The sequence below is a fragment of the Hemibagrus wyckioides genome, linkage group LG28 (assembly GCF_019097595.1).
Source record: "Hemibagrus wyckioides isolate EC202008001 linkage group LG28, SWU_Hwy_1.0, whole genome shotgun sequence".
Classification (NCBI taxonomy): domain Eukaryota; kingdom Metazoa; phylum Chordata; class Actinopteri; order Siluriformes; family Bagridae; genus Hemibagrus; species Hemibagrus wyckioides.
Genome location: NC_080737.1, coordinates 10,648,674 through 10,674,074, shown reverse-complemented (window position 1 = coordinate 10,674,074; position 25,401 = coordinate 10,648,674). Strand labels below are relative to the sequence as shown.

The following is a 25,401-nucleotide window of genomic DNA, read 5'->3' as shown; positions in this document are numbered from 1 at the left end:
CTTCAGTTACATGACAGTTGTGGAAAGAGAGGGATGTGAAATACTAAGATTGCTTTCAACTGCAGGGTGTCTCACTCTCACCATGTATGGAATGAGAAAGTTACATGATCTAAAGATTTACAACATCCTTGAAAGCTGAAGCTGTAGACTGTCAAAAATCCCACATTAAACCGTTTAAATCCCAGGAAATGGGAATGGCTCCTAGGAAATTAAATAGTTTAAAATAATATCACAAAGAATATAATGAATGGACATGCAAATTAATAAATCACTCAACAATACATTGAACAATCTACTGACTCTCACTTAGCATATAATTCATCTGAATAATGAAAAATCTCAAAGCATTGGATTTAGACTAGGGTGCACGACTTTTTCGTCTGTAATTTTAGGCCTGTGAAATGAGAGGAATAACCACAAATATAGCTGTAATACTTACATAATAAATACAAATAAAAGAATAATAGGTATACTTTTAGGTTGGGGAAATCTTTGGGGAAAAAAGAACAAATAATTATTTAAATATAACCAGAGGAAAAAAGCTAAAGATAACAGCACCTACTGTTTCTCAACTAAGCCATATTAGTGTGACTTGAACATATATAACTTTTGCTTGGCTGGCAAAACCATTCCAATATAAGCAGCTGTAAGTCTCACAGGAAGACTGCAGTGAAGACCAGTCAAGTCCTTGAGTGTGGTGAGATACCGTAATTACCGTAATTTTTCCTATATTTAAAGATTAAACATTAAATTACACTTTAGTATTCAATAAAAAAAAACATTAATATAAACCTTTAAATTTGATTGCTTTATCATTGCTGTAAAATGATTGCTGTATCAGTGCTACTACAGATGATATTTTATCTTATAGGTTTATTAGAAAATTCTTCACCCTTGGGAGCAAAGACAGGTAAATTAAAAACTAAGAATGAAGTTCTCAGTCAGTTTTTGTTTTGCTGAATGCAACAGAGATAACAATCTAGATTTAAAAAATGCTATCAATCAAAGTCCATTCTGTATTATGTTTTTTGCTATTCTCATAAATCATTTTCCTTGCAGTGAGCTGCCACCATGAGCACAGACGCTGAGATGGCCGCATATGGCAAAGCTGCCATATACCTCCGTAAGCCTGAGAAGGAGAGAATTGAGGCTCAAAGCAAGCCCTTTGATGCAAAGTCGGCCTGCTATGTAGCTGATGACAAAGAGCTGTACCTTAAGGGTACAATCAAGAGCAGAGACGGTGGCAAAGTCACTGTTGAACTGCTTGAGAGCAAGGAGGTGAGAATTGAAGCTAATATGTAAGTCACTAACTCATAAAATTATACACATCATTCACACTAAATGTTCATTATTTGATTATCTTACAGTCAAGAACAGTTAAGGAGGATGATGTCTACCCCATGAATCCTCCTAAGTTCGATAAGATTGAGGACATGGCCATGATGACCCACCTCAATGAAGCCTCTGTGCTGTATAACCTCAAAGAGCGTTACGCAGCATGGATGATCTACGTAAGATAAACTATAGTTCTACACTAAATAGTAATGACACTACTCTACAAGCAACTACACTAGTAGAAAAAGAGACGATTGCTCACTAAGAGCTTATACAAAGGGTGGCTGACTTGATAGGATTGCAGAATTATTTTTAGAAACTCGTGTGTAATTGTCCCTATATCTACTTCAGACCTACTCTGGACTTTTCTGTGCTACTGTGAACCCCTACAAGTGGCTCCCAGTGTATGATGCCGAAGTGGTGGCTGCCTACAGAGGCAAAAAGCGCATGGAAGCCCCACCTCACATCTTCTCTGTGTCTGACAATGCCTATCAGTTTATGCTCACTGGTAAGACAAATGTGTTTATTCAGATATTAGATTATTTATGAAATTATACTACTTTTTTATTTCAACTTATCAGTTGAATTTGATTTGATCTCACAGATAGGGAGAACCAGTCTGTCCTGATTACGTAAGTACCTTTTAGTACATGAGTACATACAGATTTTTGCAATTCTTGTTTTAGTACAAATAATTATTTTATCCAATCTAAACCAGTGGAGAATCTGGTGCTGGAAAGACTGTGAACACAAAACGTGTCATCCAGTACTTTGCTACAGTTGCTATGCAGAGTGACAAGAAAAAGGAAGCTTCTGCCGGCAAAATGCAGGTATGAACTGAACTAGGATTCGATTTTTTATTTATTTTTTATTCTTTCTCCCTCTTCTCAAAATGGACTGTAATAGAAAAAAAACATTAAACACAATCAAAATGAACTTTTCAGGGATCTCTTGAAGACCAGATCATTGCAGCCAATCCTCTGCTTGAGGCCTATGGTAATGCTAAGACCGTGAGAAATGACAACTCTTCTCGTTTCGTAAGTTTGATTTTATTTGATATATATATATATATATATATTGCCGTTGATTCTCTAATTTTGGATGAACCTGACACAAACTCTATGTGTTTTTCTAAACCAGGGTAAATTTATCAGAATTCATTTTGGCACATCCGGCAAACTGGCTAGTGCTGACATTGAGACATGTAAGTAAACTACATAAAACATCACTGATGGTAGTTCTGCTAGCCTAGCTTTTGTGGATAACCTGGGCACACTGTCCTAACAGATCTGCTGGAGAAATCTAGAGTTTCATTCCAGCTTTCTGATGAGAGAGGATACCACATCTTTTACCAGATGATGACCAATGAAAAGCCTGAGCTGATTGGTAAAGAAATACAATATACATTATTACTTTTCACAGCTTACACTAGCCAAAAATTTGCTTTAACCACTGTCCTTGCTCCACAGAAATGACACTCATCACTACCAACCCCTATGACTTCCCCATGTGCAGTCAGGGTCAGATCACAGTGGCAAGCATTAATGATAAGGAGGAACTGATTGCCACAGATGTAAGAGAGTTTTGCTAATAGGCCTTGTGTTGAAATACTTTATAAATCCTGATTGCGTTAACTAATGCCATTCATTTACAGACTGCTATTGACATCCTGGGCTTCAGTGCTGAAGAGAAAATGTGCATCTACAAATTCACTGGAGCTGTTCTTCATCATGGTAACATGAAGTTCAAGCAGAAGCAGCGTGAGGAGCAGGCTGAGCCTGATGGCACAGAGGGTAAGACTGACCTTTAATTTTTCTTTTATTGCTGTTTCAAGTGTGAATTCTCTCTTGATTCAAAACCCACAACATCTAAGGCATATTTTTTGCTTAGATTAAACTGTATATGTAACATTTATAATTTGCTAATGTTCACAGAGGCTGACAAAGTCGCCTACCTTCTGGGTTTGAACTCAGCTGATATGCTGAAGGCCTTGTGCTACCCCAGAGTGAAGGTCGGAAATGAATTTGTGACAAAGGGACAGACTGTGCCACAGGTGTGTAATCAAAAGTATTAAAGAGTTTTTTGTAAATCATGCAAAAGGACCATTAAAAGAGAGTAAAATGAAACTGACGAACAATTTGTACTCACAGGTATATAATGCTGTAAACGCATTGGCCAAATCCATCTATGAAAGGATGTTCTTGTGGATGGTCATACGTATCAACCAGATGTTGGACACCAAACAAGCCAGACAGTTCTTCATCGGTGTGCTGGACATTGCTGGATTTGAAATCTTTGATGTATGTGATATGTTTTTAAAAGTACACTTAAAACTTGTTTGAATCATATTGAGTACCTACAGAGTGTTCTCTTCCATCTCTCCAGTTCAACAGCATGGAGCAGCTGTGCATTAACTTCACCAATGAGAAACTGCAACAGTTCTTCAACCACCACATGTTTGTCCTGGAGCAAGAGGAGTACAAGAAAGAAGGCATTGTTTGGGAATTCATTGACTTCGGCATGGACTTGGCTGCTTGCATTGAACTTATTGAGAAGGTGTGGTTTCCATATAGATCATTATGTTTCGTACTACTTTTGCAACATCTGCAATGTATCCTCGAAACTACTCTTCTTCTATTTTAACAGCCCATGGGTATCTTCTCCATCCTGGAAGAAGAGTGCATGTTCCCCAAGGCTACAGACACCAGCTTCAAGAACAAGCTGTATGATCAGCATCTTGGCAAGTGCAACGCTTTCCAGAAACCCAGACCTGCCAAAGGCAAAGCTGAGGCCCACTTCTCCCTGGTTCACTATGCTGGTACTGTGGACTACAACATCGCTGGCTGGCTGGAAAAGAATAAGGACCCACTGAACGAATCTGTTGTGCAGCTGTACCAGAAGTCTGCTGTCAAACTGCTTTCTACCCTCTACCCACCTGTTGTTGAGGGTACTTACATTTATGTAAAATACATACTTATACTAATCACTTTAGATTTATGCTCAAAAATTTAACTGTGTTTATAATTTAAAATGCAGAGACTGGTGGAAAGAAGGGAGGCAAGAAGAAGGGTGGTTCCATGCAGACTGTGTCCTCTCAGTTCAGGGTTGGTTACACTTACAGTTCATTATGATTAATGCAATTCCATCCTAAATGTGAGTACCAATAATATGTTTACTACACAGGAGAACTTGGGCAAGCTGATGACCAACTTGAGGAGCACCCATCCTCACTTTGTGCGTTGTCTGATTCCAAATGAATCTAAGACTCCAGGTAAAGTTTGAAAGCATTTCAATGTCAGTAGACCCACTGTTAGCTGTGCAAACATTGTTGACTTGATGATTACCCCATGGGTGGTTTCTCTTTTTGTCTTTATCAGGTCTCATGGAGAACTTTCTGGTTATCCACCAGCTGAGATGTAACGGTGTGCTGGAGGGTATCAGAATCTGCAGAAAGGGATTCCCCAGCAGAATCCTCTATGGTGACTTCAAGCAAAGGTACAAAAAAAACCTCTATAATATTATGTGTCTAGTTGTTGTTGTTATTTTTTCTTGTCTTATAATGTTGAGATGATACATTATATTTTTACAGATACAAAGTGCTGAATGCCAGTGTTATTCCTGAAGGCCAGTTTATCGACAACAAGAAGGCTTGTGAGAAGCTTCTGGGATCCATCGACATTGACCACGACCAGTATAGATTTGGACACACTAAGGTGAATGTCCTTATGTAGTAAAAAAAAAAAAAAAAAACAGCTCTTATTTTCTCTTCCTCTGTAAATACAAAGGGCTAATTGACAAAAATTCTGCCATTTTATTCAGGTGTTCTTCAAAGCTGGTCTGTTGGGTGTTCTTGAAGAGATGAGAGATGAAAAACTGGCTTCTCTGGTCACAATGACTCAGGCTCTTTGCCGTGGTTTCCTCATGAGAAGAGAGTTTGTAAAGATGATGGAGAGGAGGTATTTTATAATGTTGTCCATCCATTTTGCCACCAGAATATGTTCATGCATTTAGTTCTCTGAATTAAAATGTAATTATTTGCCAGAAACCTTTTATTAATCCAAATAACCATAACATTTAAATAAGATATGAATTTAGAAAAAATATAGACCAGAAACCATTTCTATTCAAGGTCGGCCATTGACACCATCCAGTACAACATCCGCTCATTTATGAATGTCAAACATTGGCCATGGATGAAGGTGTACTACAAGATCAAGCCCCTGCTGAAGAGTGCTGAAACTGAGAAGGAGCTGGCAACCATGAAAGAGGACTTCACAAAATGCAAGGAAGATCTTGCTAAGGCTGAGGCCAAAAAGAAGGAGCTTGAAGAAAAGATGGTGGCACTGCTTCAAGAGAAGAATGACCTGCAGCTTCAAGTTGCATCTGTAAGAATTTTCATTAAGTAAATGTAGTTAACAGTAGGATTTTATGTCTAAGTTCATTTTACTTCCAAATTGTCAGTTTATCTAATGTGAATCTTTCTTGCACAATAAATAGGAATCTGAGAATCTCTCAGATGCTGAGGAGAGATGTGAGGGTCTGATTAAGAGCAAAATCCAGCTTGAAGCTAAACTCAAAGAGACAACTGAGAGATTGGAAGATGAGGAGGAGATCAATGCTGAGTTGACTGCCAAGAAGAGGAAACTGGAGGACGAGTGCTCCGAGCTGAAGAAGGACATTGATGACTTGGAGCTCACCTTGGCTAAAGTGGAAAAGGAGAAACATGCCACCGAAAACAAGGTTTGTACTATGTTAGTACAGACAGCAATAAAAATACTTAAAAAAAAAACTTTGCCCACTTTCTAATTTATTATTTATTTAAGTAAACAAATTACCTACAAATACAGTAATTGTGTTCTCAAAACTGCAGGTTAAGAACCTCACAGAGGAGATGACAACTCAAGATGAGAGCATTGCCAAACTCACAAAAGAGAAGAAAGCCCTCCAAGAGGCACATCAGCAGACCCTTGATGATCTTCAGGCAGAGGAGGACAAAGTCAACACTCTGACAAAATCTAAGACTAAGCTTGAACAGCAAGTGGATGATGTGAGTAATGAGATACAGAATTGCAAAATTGCTTGCTAACAAGGTAATTCTGCAGAAGGTACCGAAAGTATTATTTTGGTTGTTTACAGCTGGAAGGTTCTCTTGAGCAAGAGAAGAAACTCCGCATGGACCTAGAGAGAGCCAAGAGAAAGCTTGAGGGTGACTTGAAACTGTCTCAGGAATCCATCATGGACCTGGAGAATGACAAACAGCAGTCTGAGGAGAAGCTGAAAAAGTAAGTATATAGCAAATTAGAAACACTAAATAGCTCCAGCAGCTCATTTGAAATAAATAAATCTATCTTGCTATCTCATATGTTGAAAAAGTTATTGTTCAATTCTCTCAGGAAAGACTTTGAAATAAGCCAGTTCCTTAGCAAGATCGAGGATGAACAATCTCTTGGTGCTCAGCATCAGAAGAAGATCAAGGAGCTTCAGGTATTTACATGTTTTCTTTCATCCTTTATTGCATATAATAGTAAAATCCATAGGAATCTCTTATTTGGCATCATGTAGGTAATATAGAACCAAATGAAAGAAGTGTGCTGAAGGGGTAACTAAAGTACATAAAAATAAAGTGCTTAATTATATGGTCTTTACAAATATGTGGTCTACTGTCAATAATAGGCCCGTATTGAGGAGCTGGAAGAAGAGATCGAGGCTGAGCGTGCCGCTCGTGCCAAGGTTGAGAAGCAGAGATCTGATCTCTCCAGAGAACTTGAAGAGATCAGTGAGAGACTTGAGGAGGCTGGTGGAGCAACTGCAGCTCAGATTGAGATGAACAAGAAGCGAGAGGCTGAGTTCCAGAAGCTGCGTCGTGATCTTGAAGAAGCCACATTGCAGCATGAAGCAACTGCTGCTGCCCTCCGCAAAAAGCAGGCTGACAGCGTGGCAGAGCTGGGAGAACAAATCGACAACCTGCAGAGAGTGAAGCAGAAACTTGAGAAGGAGAAGAGTGAATACAAAATGGAGATTGATGATCTTTCCAGCAATATGGAAGCTGTTGCTAAAGCTAAGGTTAAAAATAATATTTAATGTTCATTCAATATGTGATCATCATCAAGGTTACTGATTATTCCAGTTCAGAAAACTAAAAGTATGTTTTTCTATAGGCAAATCTTGAAAAGATGTGCCGTACCCTTGAGGACCAACTGAGCGAGCTCAAGACCAAGAATGATGAGAATTCACGCCAAGTTAATGACATCAGTGTTCAAAAAGCAAGACTACAAACTGAAAATGGTAATAAGCCTTCAAGTCTCTCTCTATGTAAAATTAAAGTAATATAACATATAACATAATATGCACCAAAATTGCCCTTTAATTACATGAACAAATGAAGACTTTAAACAAAGTTACTCTACAAGGTTTACTTTAGTGTAATATGTGATCTGCATTCAAACAGGTGAGTTTTCACGTCAACTGGAAGAGAAGGAAGCTTTGATTTCTCAGCTGACCAGAGGCAAGCAGGCATTCACTCAGCAAATTGAGGAGCTCAAGAGACAGATGGAGGAGGAGGTTAAGGTAAACGATTAATGAAATTCTATCACATTTATGTACATTAAGGTGATACACAGATGATATGTATTTATGAAGGAATAACAATCAGACTATACTTTTTATAAATTGTTTTCTTACAGGCAAAGAATGCCCTGGCCCATGGTTTGCAGTCTGCCCGTCATGACTGTGATCTCCTCAGGGAGCAGTTTGAGGAGGAGCAGGAGGCAAAGGCTGAATTGCAACGTGGCATGTCTAAGGCTAACAGCGAAGTGGCTCAGTGGAGAAATAAATATGAAACTGATGCTATCCAGCGCACTGAGGAACTTGAGGAAGCCAAGTATGTTCAAAACAAAACATCATAATACTGAAAAAAACATTACAAAATCATACCTAAAACAAATGTAATGCTTAACAGGAAGAAGTTGGCACAGCGTCTGCAGGAGGCTGAGGAACAAATTGAGGCTGTGAACTCTAAGTGTGCCTCTCTGGAAAAGACCAAGCAGAGACTGCAGGGCGAGGTGGAGGATCTTATGATTGATGTGGAAAGAGCCAATGCCTTGGCTGCCAACCTTGACAAGAAGCAGAGGAACTTTGATAAGGTAAACTGAGAAGTAATTGAGAAGTTTTACATGTCTTTTGATGTCTTCATACAAGCTTTAACAAAATCAATATTGCATCATTTGTCTTAAAGGTCCTTGCAGAATGGAAGCAGAAGTATGAGGAGGGTCAGGCTGAGCTGGAAGGAGCCCAGAAGGAGGCTCGTGCTCTGAGTACAGAGTTGTTCAAGATGAAGAACTCCTATGAGGAAGCTCTTGATCAACTTGAAACACTCAAGAGGGAGAACAAGAATCTGCAGCGTATGTCAAACAATCTGATCTATTTGATCTATTTTGAACTTGATGATCGTTGTAACATGATTTTTTTTATCTTAGTTGTACCCACACCCTGTGTTTACAATTTTGTGTACAATTCTTTTTAACAGAGGAGATCTCAGACCTGACTGAACAAATTGGTGAGACTGGAAAGAGCATCCATGAGCTTGAGAAGGCTAAGAAGGCAGTAGAGACTGAGAAGGCTGAGATCCAGACTGCTCTGGAGGAGGCTGAGGTAGACAGAGAATAGCACACGTGGACAATTTCAAGATTTTTTGTCAGCAACTTGGTTTTTATGGTTATAATGAAACTTATTCATTATGTCTTACTTCTATTTCATTTCATTCCAGGGCACACTGGAGCATGAAGAGTCAAAGATTCTCCGTGTTCAGCTTGAGCTTAACCAGGTTAAGAGTGAGATTGACAGGAAGCTTGCTGAGAAGGATGAGGAGATCGAGCAAATAAAGAGGAACAGCCAGCGCGTGACTGAGTCAATGCAGAGTACTCTGGATTCTGAGGTCAGGAGCAGGAATGATGCTCTGAGAATTAAGAAGAAGATGGAGGGAGATCTCAATGAGATGGAAATTCAGCTCAGCCATGCCAATCGCCAAGCTGCTGAGGCACAGAAACAGTTGAGGAATGTCCAGGGACAACTCAAGGTGACATCAAATTAGTTCAATTCAGTTTTATAAAGACTTCTTTTGTATATTTTGTATCAATGAACTATAAATGAAACATATAGAAACATTACGCATATTTGTCTTTGCTTTCAGGATGCCCAACTGCACCTTGATGATGCTTTGAGAGGACAAGAAGATATGAAGGAGCAAGTGGCCATGGTGGAGCGCAGAAACACTCTGATGTTGGCTGAGATTGAGGAGCTCAGAGCTGCCCTTGAGCAGACAGAGAGAGGCCGCAAAGTGGCTGAACAGGAGCTGATCGATGCTAGTGAGCGTGTTGGATTGCTGCACTCTCAGGTATTTTTTATATCACCTTGTTTTTTTAAAAAAAATATGTATGACTGCTTATAAAAGATAATAATATCATTTGTATTTTCTCTGTAGAACACAAGTCTGCTGAACACTAAGAAGAAGCTGGAGACTGACCTTGTTCAAATCCAGAGCGAGGTTGAGGACACTGTGCAGGAAGCAAGAAATGCAGAGGAGAAGGCCAAGAAAGCTATCACTGATGTGTGTATTGGTACATTTTAGATTACACATTGCTAATCAGTTGTAAGGGATCAGGTAAAATAATAATCCTGCAATTTCACAATAGGCTGCAATGATGGCTGAGGAGTTGAAGAAGGAGCAGGACACTAGTGCTCATCTGGAGAGGATGAAGAAAAACCTGGAGGTCACAGTCAAGGACCTCCAGCACCGCCTGGATGAGGCTGAGAATCTGGCCATGAAGGGAGGAAAGAAACAACTTCAGAAACTGGAGTCTAGGGTAAGTCTTAAAGGATATTCCAAACTTTCCATGTCCATGAGCCCATGTTTAGGATTTTTATTGCAATTAACATCTTAATATTTTGTGTATGAACTCTTCTAGGTACGTGAGCTGGAGAATGAAGTTGATGCTGAACAGAGACGTGGAGTTGAGGCTGTTAAGGGTGTCCGCAAATATGAGAGGAGAGTGAAGGAGCTCACTTACCAAGTATGTATTCTGTGTGTCAAATAATTACACACTAAAATACAATCTAATTAGACAAAACTAAGAAAAATATTTTTGTCATTTATAGACTGAGGAGGACAAGAAGAACATTACCAGGTTGCAAGATCTGGTTGACAAGCTGCAGCTGAAGGTCAAGGCCTACAAGAGACAGTCTGAGGAGGCGGTGAGTTAAATCTACCTATGCATATTAATGAAGAAGGCAAAGTCATTCCTAAAATATCCAGAAGTGTATAATCTATACAACCTTTTTATATTCAGGAGGAACAGGCTAATTCCCACCTGTCCAAGCTTAGGAAAGTGCAGCATGATCTGGAGGAGGCTGAAGAGCGTGCTGACATTGCTGAGTCTCAAGTCAACAAGCTCAGGGCCAAGAGTCGTGATGCTGGAAAGGTAAACATAATTTTTCAAAAATATTTTAAAAATATATATTCATATTTGGTTTAATAGGTATTAATATTGTTGCTACAAATGCTGTAATCACTCTTTTGTTTTGTTTTTTAGGGCAAAGAATCAGCAGAGTAATCACCAACTTTGTAATGTTTTATTTGTGGAAACAAACTTTAAATAAATGCATTATGTACTAAACTAACCTTGTTTCATTTTATTTCTAAAATACCTGCAATAACACTGTGTTGTGACATAAAGTTTGGCAAATATATCAAAGCAAGCCAATTGTATATTAACCTACAGATAACAGTGGAAAGTCCCAACTGGAATATTTGGTAAATATAACATATCTGATATCTAAAGACCCTTATGCCAGATAATATGCCTTAGGACTAAAACTGTCTTAGCAAAAAACTGATAATCCATTTCCAGGTGGTTTAAATTAGATTAAAAATAGCAACACTCATAGGTTAAATTTATTAGTTTTGTTGTGTTGAACCATTATGATTTACATTTGGATGGCTATATATACTTTTCTTTAAACTGCACTAAAGGCAATGAGCAAAACTCCATTTGAACAAACCATGTAATGAACTGTATATTGACCCTAAAACCTGTAGTTTTAATTTAACTCAACATTAAACAAAAGATATTTTCAATAATGTTTTCAAACATTCATAAATAATGTAATTTGCTGCAAAAACCCTTTTTCTGAAATTATTGGGACTCCTTTGCCTTCCTTAAATACTGTACATTGTTGCAGTGGACTCTTGGTTGCTAAACTGTACAAGCTCCATTGTATATATGGACCTCCTAAGACAACTGCATCTCGGGCTTAAGCCCATTGCTGAGAACCATCTTTGCTGAGCCAGTTAATCCCAACAAGGCACCCTTTTGTGAGACAACCTCTAGCCTATTTCAAGTTAAAGTATACAAATTACAGGCATGACAGACTTGCTAGTGTGTTGACTGGGCTTAATACGTATCAAAACAGACTCAAAATCATTCATGTAATACAGTTTCATGCAACCATGTATGCAGCTATGTAACTCCTATACACCACCAAAAGTGCCTACAATGGGCATGTGAGCATTTAAACTAGACCATGGCGCAATGGTTGACCTGGTCTGATGAAGCACATTTATCATTTTTAGTCACATTTTATTTCTTATCTTTTAATATTTACCTTAATCTCATAATAATATTATCTTAAGGACCTTTAAATAAAAGACTGAAATCAATAATCAAACAAAAGAAATTTTACAGTGCCACCTAATATAACTCAAAGGCCACCTTCATCTCTGAGACATTTCCAGTATGGAGGAAAGAGGTGAAGGTTTTAATCTGAACATCCCAATGGTGAAGCTTGAGGGTAGCAGCTTATGCTATGGTGCGGTAATGAAAAATGCACTGGTGGACATCAATCTTGTCCACCAGTGTGGTTACACTGGCTTTCATTCCAGCCAGTGATTTTTATCCCAACCATCAACTACTAAGTGTGCCTGCTATTTAAAAACTATAAAAACATATCCTAAGCATTTGTTGTAACAAAATGGCTTAATGACAATAAATAGAAAGTATTCTATATGACCTATAATATAAAATTTATGATCTGAGCTGAAGTGTCTGTTACACCTGCTATGTCAGGGAGAATGGGCAAAAGTATCTTGAACACAGGATACTCTCCAGCTCAGATATGTTAAACACCATCAAACTGCAGCTGAAAGAATCCAGCTCAGTGAGGCCAAGGTGTTTTGATGAATTTGTGTATTTCTCATTAAAACTTTAAAAATATATCTAATAATATATAAATAATATCTACTTTTTTTGGCAAGAGGAATAGTGATATGATATTGAGGTATATTTTACAATGTGCTTTTCTGAGAGAATTGCAGGTATTGTTAATACATTTTTATTAACCTATTGTTGTTGATCACAGTAGGAAGCACTAGAAGTAATTTGATGATACAGTGTATTATTTCTTGTTAAACAAAATATGTTGATAGACACTGTGACATGATTTTAAATTTCATATTTGTTCATCAGCTATTTGGCATGCATTAAATCATATATTTATGCAAGCAGCTTTCAAGATATTGTTCTTCTATACTAGACATATTGTGGTCATTTACAGGGGTTGTGTACCCTTTGTATAATTTAGCTGTACTGTATTATAAGCCTGTCTGAATAACTAATAATAATTCTAATAATAGTTTTGATTTTGACCTGAATGAAAACTTAACATAGCAATAAAATAAAATATATGACATGTTGTCTTAAGGTGACAGGTTCATTATTTTAGGAACACATGGCATGTACACACAACATTATAACACAATTTTATTCACTGCATGTTATAAACTTATAGACCAGGGCAGTTCAAATTTCAAAAGCTGGGAAAGTTATTAGCTTGGTATTTTTCACACATCTGCATTTAGTAGCGTACAAATTTAATAAATGGTGAGTGGGGCACAAGGGGCTATGGAAATGCAGACGGATGAAATATGAACCAAACACATGACATGAAACTCATGGCCCCATATCCTTAAATGGATTATGAACACTCATCCTGGGTTCAGGTTTCGCAGTGTGACATATGTATGTTGACATGTGAAATTCTACATGAGAAAAATTACAAACAGTCTATTAAACAACTGTTCACCATTAAATTACTGATGTTTTAGTGATTGGTGTTCACCTATATATATTATAAACTATATAGATTATATACCAAACATATACGCTGTGAAAAATCATCAGCAGTGGTAGCCATGCCAATTTAAACAGGATGTCTTTATATTTAATCCAATCAGAAATCATACTACCATCCTACTTGTAGAAGTTTTAAAAGAATATCCAAATATATGAGTAAAATACTTTTGTGTCCACAGTGTGATTGCCGGCATCAAGTGTTCATTGAGAATGATTCTTTGACTAGCATCCAAGCCTTATTAGACCAGACATATATAACTTCTGCTTGGCTTGCAGAACACAACCAATATAAGTAGCTGTCAGACACAACAAGGGGACTACAGAAGAGTCTGGCAAGGTTCCTGTCTGTGGTAAGATGCAATTGAATTACTCTATAGGAATACACATTGTAGAACATAAATGAATGACACTATTTGTGTTAATAGAACAACTATATAACCACTGCAAATTTATGATTTAATCTAATTAATACATTTCATCTAAGATTTAAATAAAATCAAGCTAAGGATAAAAGTTACATATATACTTGCCCATATTTGTAGTTAATTGAGCAGAACATATTCAAAATTCATAGAACTGAATCTGAATTTGAGCATGTGGAACCCTGTAGAAAACACTTGTCAGTCACTTATGTTTAATCTAATTCCATATATTCAAAAACATTATCATAATATTGTTTTTCTTTTGCAGGATTTTTAATTGACACCTGTGACAGCACAGGAAGGTAATTCAAACAGACATGCCAATCACTATATACAGAGACAGTACTAGTTTTTAAAAAGAAGGAAATATAGACGGTCATATATGACTTTTTCTAATAGTATATGACAGTCTCTAATTGCTGCTAATTAAAAAGAAGGAATTAGGAGTAAATAAGAAACATGTCTATTATACTGTAATTAACACAACATCAGATCATAATATGGGAATGAACTGTAAAAGAAAGAACATTAATCTCTACTGCATAGTACTTAAATGCTACACATAATCATCACTGTGTTCGCAAAAATATTTTAAAAAAAAATAGAAACCCTGTACAACATGTTAAATTTGCAATGTAGGATTTATTTTATCAAATTAATTTTTATTAACTTTTTTTGTCACGTTTACAGAAATCTGCCACCATGAGCACAGACGCTGAGATGGCCGCATATGGCAAAGCTGCCATATACCTCCGTAAGCCTGAGAAGGAGAGAATTGAGGCTCAAAGCAAGCCCTTTGATGCAAAGTCGGCCTGCTATGTAGCTGATGACAAAGAGCTGTACCTTAAGGGTACAATCAAGAGCAGAGACGGTGGCAAAGTCACTGTTGAACTGCTTGAGAGCAAGGAGGTGAGAATTGAAGCTAATATGTAAGTCACTAACTCATAAAATTATACACATCATTCACACTAAATGTTCATTATTTGATTATCTTACAGTCAAGAACAGTTAAGGAGGATGATGTCTACCCCATGAATCCTCCTAAGTTCGATAAGATTGAGGACATGGCTATGATGACCCACCTCAATGAAGCCTCTGTGCTGTATAACCTCAAAGAGCGTTACGCAGCATGGATGATCTACGTAAGATAAACTATAGTTCTACACTAAATAGTAATGACACTACTCTACAAGCAACTACACTAGTAGAAAAAGAGACGATTGCTCACTAAGAGCTTATACAAAGGGTGGCTGACTTGATAGGATTGCAGAATTATTTTTAGAAACTCGTGTGTAATTGTCCCTATATCTACTTCAGACCTACTCTGGACTTTTCTGTGCTACTGTGAACCCCTACAAGTGGCTCCCAGTGTATGATGCCGAAGTGGTGGCTGCCTACAGAGGCAAAAAGCGCATGGAAGCCCCACCTCACATCTTCTCTGTGTCTGACAATGCCTATCAGTTTATGCTCACTGGTAAGACAAATGTGTTTATTCAGATATTAGATTATTTATGAAATTATACTACTTTTTTATTTCAACTTATCAGTTGAATTTGATTTGATCTCACAGATAGGGAGAACCAGTCTGTCCTGATTACGTAAGTACCTTTTAGTACATGAGTACATACAGATTTTTGCAATTCTTGTTTTAGTACAAATAATTATTTTATCCAATCTAAACCAGTGGAGAATCTGGTGCTGGAAAGACTGTGAACACAAAACGTGTCATCCAGTACTTTGCTACAGTTGCTATGCAGAGTGACAAGAAAAAGGAAGCTTCTGCCGGCAAAATGCAGGTATGAACTGAACTAGGATTCGATTTTTTATTTTTTTTTTTATTCTTTCTCCCTCTTCTCAAAATGGACTGTAATAGGAAAAAAACATTAAACACAATCAAAATGAACTTTTCAGGGATCTCTTGAAGACCAGATCATTGCAGCCAATCCTCTGCTTGAGGCCTATGGTAATGCTAAGACCGTGAGAAATGACAACTCTTCTCGTTTCGTAAGTTTGATTTTATTTGATATATATATATATATATATATTGCCGTTGATTCTCTAATTTTGGATGAACCTGACACAAACTCTATGTGTTTTTCTAAACCAGGGTAAATTTATCAGAATTCATTTTGGCACATCCGGCAAACTGGCTAGTGCTGACATTGAGACATGTAAGTAAACTACATAAAACATCACTGATGGTAGTTCTGCTAGCCTAGCTTTTGTGGATAACCTGGGCACACTGTCCTAACAGATCTGCTGGAGAAATCTAGAGTTTCATTCCAGCTTTCTGATGAGAGAGGATACCACATCTTTTACCAGATGATGACCAATGAAAAGCCTGAGCTGATTGGTAAAGAAATACAATATACATTATTACTTTTCACAGCTTACACTAGCCAAAAATTTGCTTTAACCACTGTCCTTGCTCCACAGAAATGACACTCATCACTACCAACCCCTATGACTTCCCCATGTGCAGTCAGGGTCAGATCACAGTGGCAAGCATTAATGATAAGGAGGAACTGATTGCCACAGATGTAAGAGAGTTTTGCTAATAGGCCTTGTGTTGAAATACTTTATAAATCCTGATTGCGTTAACTAATGCCATTCATTTACAGACTGCTATTGACATCCTGGGCTTCAGTGCTGAAGAGAAAATGTGCATCTACAAATTCACTGGAGCTGTTCTTCATCATGGTAACATGAAGTTCAAGCAGAAGCAGCGTGAGGAGCAGGCTGAGCCTGATGGCACAGAGGGTAAGACTGACCTTTAATTTTTCTTTTATTGCTGTTTCAAGTGTGAATTCTCTCTTGATTCAAAACCCACAACATCTAAGGCATATTTTTTGCTTAGATTAAACTGTATATGTAACATTTATAATTTGCTAATGTTCACAGAGGCTGACAAAGTCGCCTACCTTCTGGGTTTGAACTCAGCTGATATGCTGAAGGCCTTGTGCTACCCCAGAGTGAAGGTCGGAAATGAATTTGTGACAAAGGGACAGACTGTGCCACAGGTGTGTAATCAAAAGTATTAAAGAGTTTTTTGTAAATCATGCAAAAGGACCATTAAAAGAGAGTAAAATGAAACTGACGAACAATTTGTACTCACAGGTATATAATGCTGTAAACGCATTGGCCAAATCCATCTATGAAAGGATGTTCTTGTGGATGGTCATACGTATCAACCAGATGTTGGACACCAAACAAGCCAGACAGTTCTTCATCGGTGTGCTGGACATTGCTGGATTTGAAATCTTTGATGTATGTGATATGTTTTTAAAAGTACACTTAAAACTTGTTTGAATCATATTGAGTACCTACAGAGTGTTCTCTTCCATCTCTCCAGTTCAACAGCATGGAGCAGCTGTGCATTAACTTCACCAATGAGAAACTGCAACAGTTCTTCAACCACCACATGTTTGTCCTGGAGCAAGAGGAGTACAAGAAAGAAGGCATTGTTTGGGAATTCATTGACTTCGGCATGGACTTGGCTGCTTGCATTGAACTTATTGAGAAGGTGTGGTTTCCATATAGATCATTATGTTTCGTACTACTTTTGCAACATCTGCAATGTATCCTCGAAACTACTCTTCTTCTATTTTAACAGCCCATGGGTATCTTCTCCATCCTGGAAGAAGAGTGCATGTTCCCCAAGGCTACAGACACCAGCTTCAAGAACAAGCTGTATGATCAGCATCTTGGCAAGTGCAACGCTTTCCAGAAACCCAGACCTGCCAAAGGCAAAGCTGAGGCCCACTTCTCCCTGGTTCACTATGCTGGTACTGTGGACTACAACATCGCTGGCTGGCTGGAAAAGAATAAGGACCCACTGAACGAATCTGTTGTGCAGCTGTACCAGAAGTCTGCTGTCAAACTGCTTTCTACCCTCTACCCACCTGTTGTTGAGGGTACTTACATTTATGTAAAATACATACTTATACTAATCACTTTAGATTTATGCTCAAAAATTTAACTGTGTTTATAATTTAAAATGCAGAGACTGGTGGAAAGAAGGGAGGCAAGAAGAAGGGTGGTTCCATGCAGACTGTGTCCTCTCAGTTCAGGGTTGGTTACACTTACAGTTCATTATGATTAATGCAATTCCATCCTAAATGTGAGTACCAATAATATGTTTACTACACAGGAGAACTTGGGCAAGCTGATGACCAACTTGAGGAGCACCCATCCTCACTTTGTGCGTTGTCTGATTCCAAATGAATCTAAGACTCCAGGTAAAGTTTGAAAGCATTTCAATGTCAGTAGACCCACTGTTAGCTGTGCAAACATTGTTGACTTGATGATTACCCCATGGGTGGTTTCTCTTTTTGTCTTTATCAGGTCTCATGGAGAACTTTCTGGTTATCCACCAGCTGAGATGTAACGGTGTGCTGGAGGGTATCAGAATCTGCAGAAAGGGATTCCCCAGCAGAATCCTCTATGGTGACTTCAAGCAAAGGTACAAAAAAAACCTCTATAATATTATGTGTCTAGTTGTTGTTGTTATTTTTTCTTGTCTTATAATGTTGAGATGATACATTATATTTTTACAGATACAAAGTGCTGAATGCCAGTGTTATTCCTGAAGGCCAGTTTATCGACAACAAGAAGGCCTGTGAGAAGCTTCTGGGATCCATCGACATTGACCACGACCAGTATAGATTTGGACACACTAAGGTGAATGTCCTTATGTAGTAAAAAAAAAAAAAAAAAAAACAGCTCTTATTTTCTCTTCCTCTGTAAATACAAAGGGCTAATTGACAAAAATTCTGCCATTTTATTCAGGTGTTCTTCAAAGCTGGTCTGTTGGGTGTTCTTGAAGAGATGAGAGATGAAAAACTGGCTTCTCTGGTCACAATGACTCAGGCTCTTTGCCGTGGTTTCCTCATGAGAAGAGAGTTTGTAAAGATGATGGAGAGGAGGTATTTTATAATGTTGTCCATCCATTTTGCCACCAGAATATGTTCATACATTTAGTTCTCTGAATTAAAATGTAATTATTTGCCAGAAACCTTTTATTAATCCAAATAACCATAACATTTAAATAAGATATGAATTTAGAAAAAATATAGACCAGAAACCATTTCTATTCAAGGTCGGCCATTGACACCATCCAGTACAACATCCGCTCATTTATGAATGTCAAACATTGGCCATGGATGAAGGTGTACTACAAGATCAAGCCCCTGCTGAAGAGTGCTGAAACTGAGAAGGAGCTGGCAACCATGAAAGAGGACTTCACAAAATGCAAGGAAGATCTTGCTAAGGCTGAGGCCAAAAAGAAGGAGCTTGAAGAAAAGATGGTGGCACTGCTTCAAGAGAAGAATGACCTGCAGCTTCAAGTTGCATCTGTAAGAATTTTCATTAAGTAAATGTAGTTAACAGTAGGATTTTATGTCTAAGTTCATTTTACTTCCAAATTGTCAGTTTATCTAATGTGAATCTTTCTTGCACAATAAATAGGAATCTGAGAATCTCTCAGATGCTGAGGAGAGATGTGAGGGTCTGATTAAGAGCAAAATCCAGCTTGAAGCTAAACTCAAAGAGACAACTGAGAGATTGGAAGATGAGGAGGAGATCAATGCTGAGTTGACTGCCAAGAAGAGGAAACTGGAGGACGAGTGCTCCGAGCTGAAGAAGGACATTGATGACTTGGAGCTCACCTTGGCTAAAGTGGAAAAGGAGAAACATGCCACCGAAAACAAGGTTTGTACTATGTTAGTACAGACAGCAATAAAAATACTTAAAAAAAAACTTTGCCCACTTTCTAATTTATTATTTATTTAAGTAAACAAATTACCTACAAATACAGTAATTGTGTTCTCAAAACTGCAGGTTAAGAACCTCACAGAGGAGATGACAACTCAAGATGAGAGCATTGCCAAACTCACAAAAGAGAAGAAAGCCCTCCAAGAGGCACATCAGCAGACCCTTGATGATCTTCAGGCAGAGGAGGACAAAGTCAACACTCTGACAAAATCTAAGACTAAGCTTGAACAGCAAGTGGATGATGTGAGTAATGAGATACAGAATTGCAAAATTGCTTGCTAACAAGGTAATTCTGCAGAAGGTACCGAAAGTATTATTTTGGTTGTTTACAGCTGGAAGGTTCTCTTGAGCAAGAGAAGAAACTCCGCATGGACCTAGAGAGAGCCAAGAGAAAGCTTGAGGGTGACTTGAAACTGTCTCAGGAATCCATCATGGACCTGGAGAATGACAAACAGCAGTCTGAGGAGAAGCTGAAAAAGTAAGTATATAGCAAATTAGAAACACTAAATAGCTCCAGCAGCTCATTTGAAATAAATAAATCTATCTTGCTATCTCATATGTTGAAAAAGTTATTGTTCAATTCTCTCAGGAAAGACTTTGAAATAAGCCAGTTCCTTAGCAAGATCGAGGATGAACAATCTCTTGGTGCTCAGCATCAGAAGAAGATCAAGGAGCTTCAGGTATTTACATGTTTTCTTTCATCCTTTATTGCATATAATAGTAAAATCCATAGGAATCTCTTATTTGGCATCATGTAGGTAATATAGAACCAAATGAAAGAAGTGTGCTGAAGGGGTAACTAAAGTACATAAAAATAAAGTGCTTAATTATATGGTCTTTACAAATATGTGGTCTACTGTCAATAATAGGCCCGTATTGAGGAGCTGGAAGAAGAGATCGAGGCTGAGCGTGCCGCTCGTGCCAAGGTTGAGAAGCAGAGATCTGATCTCTCCAGAGAACTTGAAGAGATCAGTGAGAGACTTGAGGAGGCTGGTGGAGCAACTGCAGCTCAGATTGAGATGAACAAGAAGCGAGAGGCTGAGTTCCAGAAGCTGCGTCGTGATCTTGAAGAAGCCACATTGCAGCATGAAGCAACTGCTGCTGCCCTCCGCAAAAAGCAGGCTGACAGCGTGGCAGAGCTGGGAGAACAAATCGACAACCTGCAGAGAGTGAAGCAGAAACTTGAGAAGGAGAAGAGTGAATACAAAATGGAGATTGATGATCTTTCCAGCAATATGGAAGCTGTTGCTAAAGCTAAGGTTAAAAATAATATTTAATGTTCATTCAATATGTGATCATCATCAAGGTTACTGATTATTCCAGTTCAGAAAACTAAAAGTATGTTTTTCTATAGGCAAATCTTGAAAAGATGTGCCGTACCCTTGAGGACCAACTGAGCGAGCTCAAGACCAAGAATGATGAGAATTCACGCCAAGTTAATGACATCAGTGTTCAAAAAGCAAGACTACAAACTGAAAATGGTAATAAGCCTTCAAGTCTCTCTCTATGTAAAATTAAAGTAATATAACATATAACATAATATGCACCAAAATTGCCCTTTAATTACATGAACAAATGAAGACTTTAAACAAAGTTACTCTACAAGGTTTACTTTAGTGTAATATGTGATCTGCATTCAAACAGGTGAGTTTTCACGTCAACTGGAAGAGAAGGAAGCTTTGATTTCTCAGCTGACCAGAGGCAAGCAGGCATTCACTCAGCAAATTGAGGAACTCAAGAGACAGATGGAGGAGGAGGTTAAGGTAAACGATTAATGAAATTCTATCACATTTATGTACATTAAGGTGATACACAGATGATATGTATTTATGAAGGAATAACAATCAGACTATACTTTTTATAAATTGTTTTCTTACAGGCAAAGAATGCCCTGGCCCATGGTTTGCAGTCTGCCCGTCATGACTGTGATCTCCTCAGGGAGCAGTTTGAGGAGGAGCAGGAGGCAAAGGCTGAATTGCAACGTGGCATGTCTAAGGCTAACAGCGAAGTGGCTCAGTGGAGAAATAAATATGAAACTGATGCTATCCAGCGCACTGAGGAACTTGAGGAAGCCAAGTATGTTCAAAACAAAACATCATAATACTGAAAAAAACATTACAAAATCATACCTAAAACAAATGTAATGCTTAACAGGAAGAAGTTGGCACAGCGTCTGCAGGAGGCTGAGGAACAAATTGAGGCTGTGAACTCTAAGTGTGCCTCTCTGGAAAAGACCAAGCAGAGACTGCAGGGCGAGGTGGAGGATCTTATGATTGATGTGGAAAGAGCCAATGCCTTGGCTGCCAACCTTGACAAGAAGCAGAGGAACTTTGATAAGGTAAACTGAGAAGTAATTGAGAAGTTTTACATGTCTTTTGGTGTCTTCATACAAGCTTTAACAAAATCAATATTGCATCATTTGTCTTAAAGGTCCTTGCAGAATGGAAGCAGAAGTATGAGGAGGGTCAGGCTGAGCTGGAAGGAGCCCAGAAGGAGGCTCGTGCTCTGAGTACAGAGTTGTTCAAGATGAAGAACTCCTATGAGGAAGCTCTTGATCAACTTGAAACACTCAAGAGGGAGAACAAGAATCTGCAGCGTATGTCAAACAATCTGATCTATTTGATCTATTTTGAACTTGATGATCGTTGTAACATGATTTTTTTTTATCTTAGTTGTACCCACACCCTGTGTTTACAATTTTGTGTACAATTCTTTTTAACAGAGGAGATCTCAGACCTGACTGAACAAATTGGTGAGACTGGAAAGAGCATCCATGAGCTTGAGAAGGCTAAGAAGGCAGTAGAGACTGAGAAGGCTGAGATCCAGACTGCTCTGGAGGAGGCTGAGGTAGACAGAGAATAGCACACGTGGACAATTTCAAGATTTTTTGTCAGCAACTTGGTTTTTATGGTTACAATGAAACTAATTCATTATGTCTTACTTCTATTTCATTTCATTCCAGGGCACACTGGAGCATGAAGAGTCAAAGATTCTCCGTGTTCAGCTTGAGCTTAACCAGGTTAAGAGTGAGATTGACAGGAAGCTTGCTGAGAAGGATGAGGAGATGGAGCAAATCAAGAGGAACAGCCAGCGCGTGACTGAGTCAATGCAGAGTACTCTGGATTCTGAGGTCAGGAGCAGGAATGATGCTCTGAGAATTAAGAAGAAGATGGAGGGAGATCTCAATGAGATGGAAATTCAGCTCAGCCATGCCAATCGCCAAGCTGCTGAGGCACAGAAACAGTTGAGGAATGTCCAGGGACAACTCAAGGTGACATCAAATTAGTTCAATTCAGTTTTATAAAGACTTCTTTTGTATATTTTGTATCAATGAAATATAAATGAAACATGTAGAAACATTACGCATATTTGTCTTTGCTTTCAGGATGCCCAACTGCACCTTGATGATGCTTTGAGAGGACAAGAAGATATGAAGGAGCAAGTGGCCATGGTGGAGCGCAGAAACACTCTGATGTTGGCTGAGATTGAGGAGCTCAGAGCTGCCCTTGAGCAGACAGAGAGAGGCCGCAAAGTGGCTGAACAGGAGCTGATCGATGCTAGTGAGCGTGTTGGATTGCTGCACTCTCAGGTATTTTTTATATCACCTTGTTTTTTTAAAAAAAATATGTATGACTGCTTATAAAAGATAATAATATCATTTGTATTTTCTCTGTAGAACACAAGTCTGCTGAACACTAAGAAGAAGCTGGAGACTGACCTTGTTCAAATCCAGAGCGAGGTTGAGGACACTGTGCAGGAAGCAAGAAATGCAGAGGAGAAGGCCAAGAAAGCTATCACTGATGTGTGTATTGGTACATTTTAGATTACACATTGCTAATCAGTTGTAAGGGATCAGGTAAAATAATAATCCTGCAATTTCACAATAGGCTGCAATGATGGCTGAGGAGTTGAAGAAGGAGCAGGACACTAGTGCTCATCTGGAGAGGATGAAGAAAAACCTTGAGGTCACAGTCAAGGACCTCCAGCACCGCCTGGATGAGGCTGAGAATCTGGCCATGAAGGGAGGAAAGAAACAACTTCAGAAACTGGAGTCCAGAGTAAGTCTTGAAAGATATCTTTATCTCAAAAGCTTTCCAAGCTTTCCATGTCCTGGTACGCCATTTTAGATACAGAGCAGGATTCATATCGCTAGGAAAGTCTCATTGTTTTGTGTATGAACTCTTCTAGGTACGTGAGCTGGAGAATGAAGTTGATACTGAACAGAGACGTGGAGTTGAGGCTGTTAAGGGTGTCCGCAAATATGAGAGGAGAGTGAAGGAGCTCACCTACCAAGTATGTATAAAGTCTGTAAAATAATAAGATCAGTATTCAAAATCTTTTTAACTAATTAAAAAATGCGTAATTCACAGACCGAGGAGGACAAGAAGAACATTACCAGGTTGCAAGATCTGGTTGATAAGCTGCAGTTGAAGGTCAAGGCCTACAAGAGACAGTCTGAGGAGGCGGTGAGTTACTATACATATTAATGAAGAAGGCAAAGTCATTCCTAAAATATTATAAAGCATATAATCTATACAACTTTTTTGTATTCAGGAGGAACAGGCCAATTCCCACATGTCCAAGCTCAGGAAAGTGCAGCATGATCTGGAGGAGGCTGAAGAGCGTGCTGACATTGCTGAGTCTCAAGTCAACAAGCTCAGGGCCAAGAGTCGTGATAGTGGAAAGGTCAGTAAAGAATTTCTTAAACATGAAACTAAATGTGAACTTTTACTTTCTTCTTAAAATGAAAAATGTATCAAGCATACATGTGTTATTTTAAGTAACATATGATTAACAAATGCTTTATTTCTCCTGTTGCTTCACAGGCCAAAGAAGAGTGAAGCTCTGAAGTATGATTCTGCTGTGGTTATAAAATATAACTATGTAGCAGAGCAAATTTTTCCATTTAATATTAAATAAAAATGTATATAATTAATTAGTCGTTTGTGCCATTCATGTCAATAACAAATCATTTTATCATTACACTAAGTAAAGAAAATGTTAAAGCTATTTCCTGATCAAAACTGAATATTACTGGTAGCAACCATACCATAACACAATCTGAAATAACATACCAGAGCATGTTTAGCTACTTTGTAACTATTTGGCAAGCTAGTGATTTCATATGCTTACCACTCCAGATTCTGTTCCTTATGGATAGAATTAGATTCAATATATTAGAATATCCTGTAATTCTTCAAAGAATTTGGTTTGGTGGTGGCAATACTCAATGCATAATACTTCACTACAATGCACAATAATCCACTTGAAGGGCCACCTGTATCTGCACATTTACACAGTTATACAATCAGCCAATCATGTGGCTGCAGCACAATTTATAAAATCATGCAGATATAGGCCAAGAGCTTGTTCACATCAAATATTAGAATTACATTGTTGTTGTTTTTTCACACGTCATTTTTTCTGGAGTTTACACAGAAATACAAATGTTACAAAAAATAAATGGTGTGTTTACACCAAAAAACATATGGTAGAGTTAACACAAAAGAAACATGCATTCTATATTTTGGGCACGAATACAAAAACAGATACTGGCATTGCCTTATACCAACAAAATATCTAGTAATGCCAATATCTAGTAATGCCAGCAAATGATGCAAGATTTCTTTTCTGCATGTAAATTTTCTTAAATAAAAATAAGTTTTTTATTAAGGTATACAATAATA

The 25,401-nt window shown here is 38.2% G+C and overlaps 2 protein-coding genes across 2 annotated transcripts; both read left to right on the top strand.

Moving 5' to 3' along the window:
- The first annotated feature begins 631 nt into the window (after positions 1-631).
- LOC131348633 (myosin heavy chain, fast skeletal muscle-like) lies at positions 632-11,006 on the top strand. Its single transcript, XM_058383760.1, has 41 exons — positions 632-697; positions 872-910; positions 1,060-1,278; positions 1,368-1,511; positions 1,687-1,843; positions 1,940-1,967; positions 2,054-2,165; positions 2,280-2,372; positions 2,476-2,539; positions 2,623-2,721; positions 2,805-2,908; positions 2,990-3,128; positions 3,270-3,388; positions 3,486-3,635; positions 3,721-3,891; positions 3,982-4,282; positions 4,372-4,439; positions 4,519-4,606; positions 4,713-4,830; positions 4,925-5,048; positions 5,155-5,291; positions 5,465-5,720; positions 5,833-6,075; positions 6,206-6,382; positions 6,472-6,617; positions 6,729-6,819; positions 7,009-7,398; positions 7,494-7,620; positions 7,784-7,902; positions 8,019-8,215; positions 8,294-8,477; positions 8,570-8,735; positions 8,861-8,985; positions 9,101-9,409; positions 9,524-9,727; positions 9,815-9,940; positions 10,026-10,196; positions 10,299-10,403; positions 10,489-10,584; positions 10,680-10,811; positions 10,923-11,006. Exons 3-41 carry the CDS (start codon positions 1,072-1,074, stop codon positions 10,941-10,943), a joined length of 5,808 nt encoding a protein of 1,935 aa, XP_058239743.1. The 5' UTR covers positions 632-697; positions 872-910; positions 1,060-1,071; the 3' UTR covers positions 10,944-11,006.
- A 3,204-nt stretch (positions 11,007-14,210) lies between these two features.
- On the top strand, positions 14,211-24,650 carry LOC131348634 (myosin heavy chain, fast skeletal muscle-like). Its single transcript, XM_058383761.1, has 40 exons — positions 14,211-14,244; positions 14,633-14,851; positions 14,941-15,084; positions 15,260-15,416; positions 15,513-15,540; positions 15,627-15,738; positions 15,854-15,946; positions 16,050-16,113; positions 16,197-16,295; positions 16,379-16,482; positions 16,564-16,702; positions 16,844-16,962; positions 17,060-17,209; positions 17,295-17,465; positions 17,556-17,856; positions 17,946-18,013; positions 18,093-18,180; positions 18,287-18,404; positions 18,499-18,622; positions 18,731-18,867; positions 19,041-19,296; positions 19,409-19,651; positions 19,781-19,957; positions 20,047-20,192; positions 20,304-20,394; positions 20,584-20,973; positions 21,069-21,195; positions 21,359-21,477; positions 21,594-21,790; positions 21,869-22,052; positions 22,145-22,310; positions 22,437-22,561; positions 22,677-22,985; positions 23,100-23,303; positions 23,391-23,516; positions 23,602-23,772; positions 23,903-24,007; positions 24,085-24,180; positions 24,269-24,400; positions 24,541-24,650. Exons 2-40 carry the CDS (start codon positions 14,645-14,647, stop codon positions 24,553-24,555), a joined length of 5,802 nt encoding a protein of 1,933 aa, XP_058239744.1. The 5' UTR covers positions 14,211-14,244; positions 14,633-14,644; the 3' UTR covers positions 24,556-24,650.
- The last annotated feature ends 751 nt before the right edge of the window (positions 24,651-25,401 follow it).